Below are 11,431 nucleotides of genomic sequence, written 5' to 3'. Positions count from 1 at the left end.
GGAGTAGTCCCATCTCCCAAGGGCACCGGGAGCAGTCGTGTGGGTTAAGCAAGTGCCCACAAGCTCATGACACACTAACTTCATTGTGGAGATGAGCCCCCAGCAACTCCTGGGGCCGGGGCAGAGGCTCTGAAGTCCCATAGGCATATTCCAAAATGCCATTGCACTGCTCCTCAGTGCCTCGGCATGGTGTTGTCAGCAGTGGTGTATGTCATAGACACCCCTTCCTCGAACTTGATGCCCATTGCTTTCTGCTGCTCCACTTCTTACCTGTCTTCTTTTACGATTATCTGTCTTCTATTATGATTTGCCTTCTTTTTCTCTGCATGCATTTTCTGAAGCTGAATCTGATTTTTGTTATTTAATCCTTTGGTCTGTTTCTGTGTCAGCTGGTGTTTGCAACTCTTCCCAGTTTAGTATCTTCTCTGAATGTCATTATCATATCATTATTTCCCTTTTCTAGACTGTAGAACCAGGACTGATACCTGCTTGACCCTAAAAGGCACTTCCCTTAAATTACATACAGATGTAGACAGCTAGATAGATTCTCTTTGAAATGCTGTTTACTTTCCTTAAAAAAATATGGAGTACTGGGAACTGCAATGATGTCATAGCAACTGAATATGATTATGTAGGAGTCTGCGCTGAGGGGTATTCCAGAAATTGTATCTATATATGTATGTGTTTATTTGTATAAGTGCGCACACATGTGTGAATATTTGTGTTAATAATGTATTCAGATATATTTAAAGAGCAAAGGCCTTAATAATAACTTAAGACTTTTTTTTTTCTCTTTTGCGGGCAGTTTTACATTAAAAATAAATTAGAAGTAACTCCATGGTGTGGCAGAGAAGTTGGTGTAGTGACATTAGTGCTAAAAAAGAGAACAGTATCTGACTGTGCCTCCCAGACGCAGTAAATAAAATAAGCTAAATTTGAATTTTGGTAGATGAAATCCTAAAAATCCAGCAGTCTTTTTATATTTTTAACATGCTCAACATTGTCATACTTTGGTTTAACTGTTGTCTGGAATATTTTTTCACAATGACAGATATAGCTATCCTGCTCAAATATATTCTGAGAAAACATGGTGTTATAACTTTCGAGACGTGTGCTTGGGGGTGTGTGTGCGCATTAATGTTCGCTCAGGCTCATGCACCGCCATGATCTTCTATGCAGGCAAACCCATACATTTTCGTTCCCACACGTGCATGGGGAGTGGCTGTGCGTGTGAACATGCACATCTTCCTCATCATAGTTCACAGCAATTTGCAGGCAGAGATAAATAGACGCAGAAATTACTTAGGCACTGAAATTAATTGAAATTATACAGAAGGGAAAGAGGTGATTTCTGTAGGTTTTGAAGCTATTCTAAAAAAATAGTATCTGTTGCAGGAGTATCGTTCTCTGTGCCTATGGAAGGTCTATAGGATGGACTGAGGGAACGAGGGAGAAAGTTGTCCCGTTCAGTGCTGCAGGACGTCACCACGCAGGGTTTATGCCTGCGCATATGAAGAAGGCAGCACGTACATATATGTTTGCGAGTGTGCTGCTGAGGGGGAGGGGGATTTTTAACAGCCTTTTTAACATATTTTCCGATTCCCATTTAGCTCGCAGCTTCCACCTACAGTACGTCACCTGTGCATGGCATACACTGCTTGCCATGGCAATAACCCTGCTCCCTCTTCTCCCCTCCGTGCCCACCCCACCCCACGCTTTCTTCACGCATAAATCCCACCCCTGGCTGTGGCCGGGTGCTGGGGGCTTCAGCTGCTCTGGTGTGAGTGGGACTGGGGGCTCCCCACCCGCCCGGGCCCCCTCCTCGCCCGGTGCCTCCCAGACACACCCCACCCCACCCCTCCCACCCCCTCCGCAGTCTGCAGTGTCCCCTCTCCCCTGTCGCCTCTGTACAGTGGGAAAGTCGTTGGGTAATTGGGTCCAGATTGGAGATTTTAATTATTCATGAGGCTGGCAAGAGACTTGGGGGGGGTGGGGGGGCTGCTGGGGTGGGGGTGGGGTGGGGAGGTGACGGAGTCAGGGAGAGCTGGTGAACAATTCTGGGAAGGGTAGGGAGGGAGGCAGGGAGAGGCAGCGTGTGCATGTGTGATGAGCAATAGCTGTGGACCTTACAGTTGCTGCTAACTGCCCTGGTGTGTGTGTGTGCGTGTGCGTGTATGTGTGTGTGAGAGAGAGAGGGGGAGAGAGAGAGGGAGGGAGGGAGGGAGGGAGTGGAGAGGGTGGGGGGGAGAGATAAGAGAGAGAAGAGGAAAAGGAGAGAGGAGAAGGAAGGAAGAAGAAGGAAGGAAGGGGACAATACGATCATGCTGTGCTGTATGAGAAGAACAAAACAGGTAGAGCTGAAGATTTTTACATTTCTTTCCGTTAAGAAATCTCCCAGGCTGCTGGGTGTCCGTGGGGTGCGTGTCTGCCTGAGTGTGTGAGGGGCTGGGGTAGGGGCTGGGGTAGGGGGGGGAGGAAATTTCAGCTGCTTCAACAGACGTCTCTTTTGCAATTCTTTAGCATCTTGCGACTGAAGGCTCTTTTCACACCCTTCAACATGACTGTTTTGCCTTTCGGGGGCTGGTGATGTGGGTAAGGGGGGTGGCCTACGTCCACATTTGGGGAGCTCCCAGAATCTCCCCTCTATTCTTCTTATTATTTTTTAATATTGGGCAGATGTATTGCCTAGGATTTTCTGTCTGTGGTTCTGAGGGTGTGGATTGGGGGGGTGGGGGGTGCGGCTGGCAGGAAACGTGATGAGATCTGGCTCTACCTTGGAGATAAAGGAAGCAATTCTTCATCTTATGCCAAAAAAGAAAGGATGCCCAGTGAGCCTTGATCCCTGGTCAGAACGCTCTCTATTGCTCCTGGCTCCGATGAATGGGAGATGCTTTATGTGCATGTGCTGTGAGGTGGCTCGGAGGACAGGTGCATTCATTTTTTTGTGTTACAACAATCTGAGCAAGAATTAACCTGAAGCTTTTTCCCCAACCTATTCTATAGTGAAAAATGCAATTAATTAATAACAAAAGCATTAGCCAGGGGAGGGGGAGAGTCACCCTCTTTGCAATACCCTTCATAGTACAACCAGTTAGACAACTGTGCACCAGCTGGTAAAGAGACAGAGGACCACGCCTCTGTCAGCTCCGAACTCGGGTGGGATAAGAGAAGCTCACAGTGTGAACCTGTTGGAAACCAGTTCATTCTCCTTGCTGGTACCACCTGGCTTTTCCTGTCAGGGAATTGGGATGATAAGGAGGTTTGGGTGGTGGCTAGTTTTCAGTGCCAAATTTTTTATGGACAAAATTGTAATGAAATTGAAAAAAATGCTACTTCGTTCATTCCCCCCCTCCCCCTCCCCCTTTTATTTTGTCTGAAAGCCCAAACCTGCTCCTGATTAAGAGAGCCTATTTTGGCTGAACCTCTTGGACTTCCTCGGGAGGATGCTGGATTTATGCAGTTGCAACTTTGAGGCAGGAACTGGCCCCAGATATCTTTGTAAGGCATTTTGGAAACTTCTCTGAATTATGGATTTGTAGGTAGCGACAAAGAGCTTTGGTCCTTGTTCTGAGTGCAAAGCTCAAATCAGTCTTAGGTACAGCACCATAGTGGTTACTTTCTTTATATATGCGTACATTTATATATCTCTTACAATATAGCACTGCAGTATTCTGGAGCAATAGCCTGACACACTGATGTGAGTAACTCCAGTTACTGTAGAAAAGCACAGTGTTGAAAGAAAATCCAGGCTAAGGTGTGTTTCTGAATGGAGATGTGTGTGTTATCAAACGAAGGAGCAATTTTGTAGAATAATGGGGAGGGGCAGGTGAATGGGATAGAAAGAGACCCTGCGTCATCCTGTGTTTTTCCCCATGCAGGTTTTTCAAATGCTTTGCAATTAATGATACGTTCACTAAAATCTGGAGGGAGGTGGTGATGGCTGGGGGGGGAACACGTTGCAGCCAGCCAGCAGAGCACATTGAACTGGCAAATATGGGATGAAAAGAGCAGAGGAGGAGAAGGAAGGCAGACAGGGAGGCAGAGTGACAGAGCGGTGGGCGGAGGTGCACAGCAAATTTTAAAATAAAGTAGGTAGCTCTGGGATTCTTTGGAGTCAGAAGAGAGCTATTGGGGGAGGGGGATAATTTTGCCCATACCATCACAGGTTGGGCATTAAAGCTCCTGAATAATATTCCGATGTATCTGTTCGTTACATCTCTATGGGTTTGCTCCTGTCATTTTGTATTCTGACATATTTAGAAATGCATGGCATACAGGTATCTTGATAGCACGTAGTCCTCTCTCCCCACTCTGTACATTAATCCACCGCATGGTACACACCCCTTTGCGCGTGCATGTGCGGCACACATCGGCACACATCTCCACTCTCTGGTCACTCGCTTCTGTACTACACATATATGCACAAGCACACATGCACTCGTTTGCACATGCTTTCTGATCCTTACGCAGCCATACAACCTGAATGCGCCTGCCCGTGCATATTCGGTGGATGTTCCTGGGCTCAGAGCCCAACTCCTGCTCCTATACCTGAATACACATCACAATTGCCAAACTGGCAATATAGCAGTTCGCTCAGCAAAGCTGGTGATACACGAGAGGAAGCTTTAATTTGGAGAAGAAAAAGACCTCGGTTTTCAGCTTGTGCTCTTCCTCAGTCCCCACCCAGACCTTTCACAGAGAGAAAAAGATGGAATGGGTTCTTCAGCACAGGCAGGAGTTTCCTTCCCAAAATAAAGACAGCTCTCCTCAGATTATTTTTCAGGGGAAGCCCCTGCTGTCCCGCCTTTCTGGCAGCTAAAGAGCGAAATGTTGAAATTACAGGCTTGGGTGTGGAAGAAATCTCTTCACATTTGTGTCTAGGTGTGCCTGTATATGTCTGTCCTCCCACCCCTCAAAGACAAATATGTTCACACACTCGTACCTTGCAGATTACTCTTTCTTGTGGGTGTGATGCCAATGTGAAGAGTGAAGTATCTGACCGACTGTGCCCACCCATGAGAGATGTAGATAGCTTGGTGTTGTCATTTCTGCCTACAGTTGATTGCAGCTCTGAATCTGTGCCCACAAAATATTCAGCTAAAAGGTGGCATAACTGAAAGGTTGGGTCAAGCAATTTCTGAAAAATTGAACTTAACCTTTACTGCCAGCAAGAGCTGCAGTCAGTAATACGCAGAGCTGGATAGTTAGATAGGTGGCTAGAAATGCAAGTGTTGCATGCACCGCATACTAGAACAGATGGATGTTATGGGGGTATGTGCTCAGTATTGGATTGCACGAGTGATTAAACAATAACCCGCAAGCAGGTTTCCCACTTGTGGGTGAGATGAGTCTCATTCATCACCAGCCATATCTGACGGCTTCCCTCCCATTCTGTCCTCTCCTCCTCACCCCAGTGCCGGAGAGCCAGCGTCTGCAAAGGTTTAAACCTGCCACACCCATCAAATCAAAGGAGGGAGGGGGGAAGAGGCAGTCTGCATTTCTTTCCCCTTCCACACGAGCAGCATGAATAAACAGGGCTGTACCTCTAAAGATGCAGTTTAATGCAACTGGAGAAGGAGAAAGCATTAGGGAACTGTCCTAGCAATTACAGCCAGCCGGTGAGGTGTCTTGTCATTCCAGGAACTGCAGATGTGTGCACTAAGGAGGAAATGGAGAAAAAGAGAGAGAGGAAGATGCACACAGAGTTAAGGTTCTCTTTCCTCAGGATATTAAAATGTCTCAGACCTCATTTAGAATAACTTAATTATGCTGCACAATCCAGATGCTTCAAAACTTGCAAGGCGTGGTCTTACCTTTAAACACCAGCATGGAGAGAGGAAACGGGGAATTTTAAAGGAAAGGTGTCCATCCATGCCCCTCCTCCCTCCACTTGCCAGCGTGGTGTAAATCACCACAGACCATTGACTTCAGGGCCTGGGGAGAGTCTAGCCACTGCCTCCGCCTTTCTGAGAGACACCGAGCAGTTTCTGTGCTTCTTCCAGTAAACAATTGCTGCATGGAAGTTTAATTACTCCAGGTCCTTACTATTTCTCTTCCTGGGGCGATACCCCTGGGATTTCTCCTGAGAAGGGTGTCTCCAGAGAAACACTCCTCCCATCATGCTGTCCTCCTCCACTGCCTTTGCTGACTATTAGAGACATTGATTTCTCCTAGATCGCGTAATGTAACTGTTCTTAATGGCACAGACAAGCCCCCTCCTAGGGAACTAATTGCAGGCAGAGTTTCCAGGGGGAGAAGGACAGTGGTAATGCTTAGTGGGAAAGAAACCAGTCTGTTGATCCAAATTGCCTATTGCCACTTGCTCCTGAATGACAGTCCCAGCAAAAAACAGTCAGGCAGTACCCACCGGTACATAGAGGCATCCCTGCTGAGAGGGCTGTGTTGAATCTTGTATCTGCCTGTGCCAGGCTGGGTACACGTGTGCAGCCCAAGGAACCAACATGTATTGTCTGAGGGCTTGTCCTGACCTAATGCTGAGGGTGTCTGAATGATCTCAGAGCTGCTCCTGCCTCAGGATAAGAAAATGGGCTGTAGCTCCAGACTCTGCCCATGCCATGCTGAGAGGGTGGGCATCACTTGGGGATGAGGGATGAGAGGGACCCCTCCTCCAGTCATGTGGCTTTGACTGACTAGAAGGAGAAAGTGCAAAGAGGTTTCACTCAAGTCCAATTTCATTTCAGGCCAGCTATGTGCTCAGTATTGGATTGCATGAATGATTAAACAATAACCCGCAAGCAGGTTTCCCACTTGTGGGTGAGATGAGTAGGATCTAGTAGCCACCCTGCACAGACATTGTATTTCCCTCTCCTGATTTCCCAGAGAGCAGGAATTCCCCACTGCTGGCAGCTGCCAAGTTGCAAGGCCTTCTCGTGCTAGTGGGAAGGTGAACTGGGCCCTTTACCCATTGCCAGATGAAAGCAGGCTGATAGTCTTGTATGACGTAAACCAGGGATGTGTATACTTGCTTCGGTTCGCTGGCCTCATGCTGTGAGGCATGTGCTCCCCTCAATGACTCTCGTCTGCTCCACATGCAGAGGACATGGGACGTAAGTGAGCTCTGCCTAGCCTGTACTGAGCAGGCATGTATATGCTGAGGGATTGGTGTATTAACAGGTAAAACAGCCGGCATAGCCTGAAGATTGCTTCTGCTTTTGGCTGAGATAGTATGAAGCAAAAGCACAAAGTACATACAACCTGAGACCTCTGCATGCTCCCAGTAGGTTGGTGGTGCATTACTGACTACCTTTTGCTCAGTCCATGCATTGCTGACCCGTGCATCCTTCCCTCTGGACAACTCTCCTGTTGTCCCCTCCTCCTGCACATAAATGACTCTTATCTCTTCTGTTGCTTTGGGCTTCCTCCCTACACAGGGAGGGCTTTATTTGGATTTGAGAATGACTGATAGTTCTGATGACAGTTCCAGGCTAAAGACACCTGAGGAAGGGAAACCTTTTAATGGCAGCTCTCTGTGTTGATGCCCTTTGGAAGTCACTATGCGATTCCCCTGTTTGCTGTGAGTCTGACAAGTCTCAGGGATAGATTTGGCAGCAGTCCATACCTGGCTGCATCTGAGTTTTGAAGGCCCAGTGTCCAGCTGTAAGGTAACAACCATAGCCCAGTAGGTCTACACAGGCGAATGCCAGGCTGGTAAGAGGAGGTCTGTCATCCAGAAGGGCCCAGTGGAAGGTGCACATGCCTTGCTGGTAGAAATACCAGAATACCTTGCTGTGGGAAATACCAGAGCAGGTATCCAGGTGAAACACCTTTCAACATCTGAAGTTCAAAGTCAAAGTCTGGAATCCATCCACATTCATTTCATCTATAATTCCAAGATCCTCCTGAGCACGCCAGGAGGTGACATGTAACCTCAGAGCTCTGATGGCCTCATGTGGAGAAGGTGTTTATATTTCCTTAGGGCTCTCTCTATCACCTGCTGAGTGTGTGTGTAAAACTCCATGGCTTTTCATGGTTGCAAGCACCACAGGCCAGTAGTTAGTATATAGGAATTGGTTTCGAGAGCGCTGGTTTGTCTTCCTAGCAGTGCTATTAACCTGCTTTCTGACTTGATCTAAGCACAGTTTCTCTGCCTGTCATGGCTGTCTCTGCAAGATGCTTCTTTAATTTGGAAACTAAATAATTAGTGTGGGTGGAAAAAAAAGGATTCAGATGCCCTCAGGTGAGAGGTGCTTTAGACAGGCAAAGCCTTCATCCATCCTCAGCTACTCCTGCAGTGCTGGGATGTTTATTAACCACTTGAGTTCCTTTAACACAAACCATTGATTTTCTTCTCAGACCCAGGCTTTATTACTATGGGCCAGAGCCTGAGAGTAGGGCTACAACTTAGTTTTCTCCCTGCTGTTCACCAGTGTGCTGGCTCCTCCCCTGTCGTCATAATGATCCTGCCTGTGGCAACCTACAATATGTGTATAGGGTGGAGGAATAGTGTAATGAAAATAGTGATTTGTTTTTAATATAACAAAAGGAATTTGTGCTTTTGGAGTTACACTGATCCTGCTGTCTCCGCCTGTTACTCATTTTTTCTCCTCTTCCCATCTGTTCTGCTCCTCGCCTTCCTCCTGCTCCCTTGACCATGCGGTCCTCCTGCTGCTGCTTCTTTCCTCCAGCTGGATACCAGCCCTCCATTAGGCTGTGCTTCTTGGGGACTCCTGCTGGCAGCATCAGCCACTACCGCCAGGTCTTACTCCCTTCACCCTCCCTGGCACTGGTATCAAAAGGGAAGCTGGTAGGAGGGAAAACTACATGGGTTCTTCCTTTGTGCTTCCAGTTGCTTTTGCAGCTTCCCCAGTTCTCCTCCACTTGAGCAGCTGTTGGAGGTACTGCAAATGAGCACCTATAGACAGAGACAGCAAAGTGGTGCATCTTCACCTATCACATTGCTGTTAGCATGGGTCAAATGTTGCCCACCCCCAGCAGGCGGCTGAGGAGGGGTATGGCTGCCATAGGAGCAACGCAGGCAGTACAAACTAGTATCACCATTTCTGCTTTCTTGAAGGTTCATACTTTTGGGCTTGTCCCTTGGCTACTAATGCCACTGTTGGGTGGCAGGCTGTGCTCCAGCTGTCTCATTGGCCCAAGAGAGGATGTACTGAGCCTGCCTTCCTCCCACCAGGGTTGGTTGGCTTTGATGCCTCAAAAGGGAAGCCAGGATGTACTTATATTCTTTTAAATTATAACCAATAAATGTCAGTCCCGTTCATTACTCATCTTACTTCTGAAGTTCCTTGAATTAATTCCAGCCATAATCACAGTATATCTCTATTTATAGAAAGCCGGGACATCTCACAATATTTAAACATTATCTCTGTAGGAGACACCTTTCTGTAAGGGCTGGTAATTAGTAAAGCTGATAGGCTCTAAAAGAATCCTACTCACTTGGTTTGAATGCCCCTAAAATTTAGGGGTGCAGGGGAGTGTGTTTGGATCTGAACCTAGCTCTGAAGCTAGTTTTATTCCACTCTTCTCATAATTGCCTAGGAGTGAAACTGTGGTCTCAGGAACTTCAGGGTTTTTTTATGAATTGGGATGATTTCTTACAATTGGTGATGGCCAGAATAATTTACAGTTTCGATTACTCTTATAATTGTTAAGACTATTATCAATTGGCATCCAGTTCATCAGACTATTGAATTGAGTCTAATCCATTTATTTTATTAATAGTATCCAATGACCTTATAAATCTGCAATGTTAAGTACTCAAGGGTGGGCAGGTTGGGGCAGCATGGTACCATGCTTTGCTCTTTTGCACAAGATGCCAGTCATTTATATTAGTTCAAATTGAAACCAGCAGGATGTAAACCACAATGGTTTTGAATTGACCATTGTTCTCCTTGTATCATTCCTTCTTCTGTCTGCCCACAGCTTTAGGAGTAAGGTATTCAGTGGTGGATTTAGAAATAATGTAACAAAAATCATCTAGGTTTGGAAGGGTAGAAATAAAGAAACAAGTATCACTTGCCAATTTGCTGGCAGTAAAATTTGCAGCCATTTAGTTTCATGTAAGAGTGAAGTCCACTGCTGGAAATCACCTGCTGAGAAAACGTGAGGAGGGCATCACCTGCTCGACTGTGCCTGAGAAGCGTGGTGCAGCTGGGAGGTGGTACTGGAACAACGGGGAACTGGAAGGATGGGGAACTAAGGCAAAGGAGCTTTTAGAAGCTGGACCAAAAGTTTATCCTCAGCAGGGGCACTTCACTGTAGATTGGAGAACTGCACTGAAATGGTGCTTGTGTTCCTCAGAACTGGGGGCACCTTTCTTAGGGTCAAGATTTTAATTCTTATCTTGTTATGTTGGAGTAGTCAGGCTGGCAGCTTGCAAAGACCTGGATTGCACAGGCTGAGTTGGAATCTGTCAGAATGGAGACTTTGCCTGATCAAAGATGAAAAACAGTGGTTTTAACCCTTCCTGCTGTTTGCATTTCCAGTGGAAGACCCAGAGGATCTTCAAGCCCTACATAGAGTTTTGAGGACAGACACCCACAATGGAAAATGGATGTTTAATGTCAACTGTTAAAATTGCAGTCAAAAGCATGATAAGGATGCAACCAGTCCCACCTAAAGCACAGGATCTGGCAAATGTCCTTTCCCTTGTATCCTAAATTCCAGTCAGAATACCAGCTAGAAGAGATTAAATCCTAAGGAAATGACAAATGGAGCAAGGAAAAAAGATCTCCCCCCAAAATAACTGAAGAACTGAGCTTAACTGAAACCTCCATGAAGTAAACAAAAGTTGGATAACTTCCAGAGGATAGTTAGCAAAGTTAATATGTGAATCAATACCTGAAGCTCCCTCTTATATGGTAAACCTAAATATGCAGCAAAAAGAACCCTCCATTATGATGCCAGTGTACAAGACTCCGTGGAAGACAAAAGAATTGACAAATTACTGAAAAATGAGCCCTAATGGCTTACAGGAACTTTTAGCAAATCTTCCTTTAAAGTTCAGTTAATTCTTCCTTATGTTCTTTGTTTTCTTCCTTGGAGTTGTATGATTCCACAATTCAGGAAGAGATACCATAAGACAATGCCTTATCTTGTAGAATTTCATTACTTTTTAATTAGGGTGTGGCTGATGAGGAGTCTGAAATGTATCACAGTTATTTTACCATTGTTCTGAACTGAGAAATAAGGAATTGTTGTAAGTTGAACTACCTTCTCAGCGGTGTCTGTCATAGGTTGTAGAACTTTAGAGCTTCCTTCCTTTCTAACTGTGGAGGTGCCTAAGGTACTAAGATAATTACTCTTACACCTGTAAAGTCCCCTAAACATTTAAAGGCTGCTTACTGGCATGCCTAGATGATCCTTAGTTTTATAAGCAATAATCAGCTCAATACCTACTTAACAGCTAAGCTACCGCGGGACCTATAAACCAAGTATTCTTCCAGTTGCTTTC

At 46.0% G+C, this 11,431-nt stretch overlaps 1 protein-coding gene across 1 annotated transcript in view; it reads left to right on the top strand.

Moving 5' to 3' along the window:
- The first annotated feature begins 2,254 nt into the window (after nucleotides 1-2,254).
- GAP43 (growth associated protein 43) overlaps nucleotides 2,255-11,431 on the top strand; it is a 56,683-nt gene continuing 47,506 nt past the window's right edge. The window contains exon 1 of the mRNA XM_076348956.1: nucleotides 2,255-2,351. Within this exon, the coding sequence (XP_076205071.1) occupies nucleotides 2,322-2,351 (30 nt within the window). The 5' untranslated portion in view covers nucleotides 2,255-2,321. The remainder of the gene's footprint in view (nucleotides 2,352-11,431) is intronic.

Source organism: Aptenodytes patagonicus, chromosome 1, assembly GCF_965638725.1.
Source record: "Aptenodytes patagonicus chromosome 1, bAptPat1.pri.cur, whole genome shotgun sequence".
Taxonomy (NCBI): domain Eukaryota; kingdom Metazoa; phylum Chordata; class Aves; order Sphenisciformes; family Spheniscidae; genus Aptenodytes; species Aptenodytes patagonicus.
The sequence above is the reverse complement of the archived record's forward strand: the minus strand, read 5'-3'. Positions and strand labels throughout refer to the sequence as shown.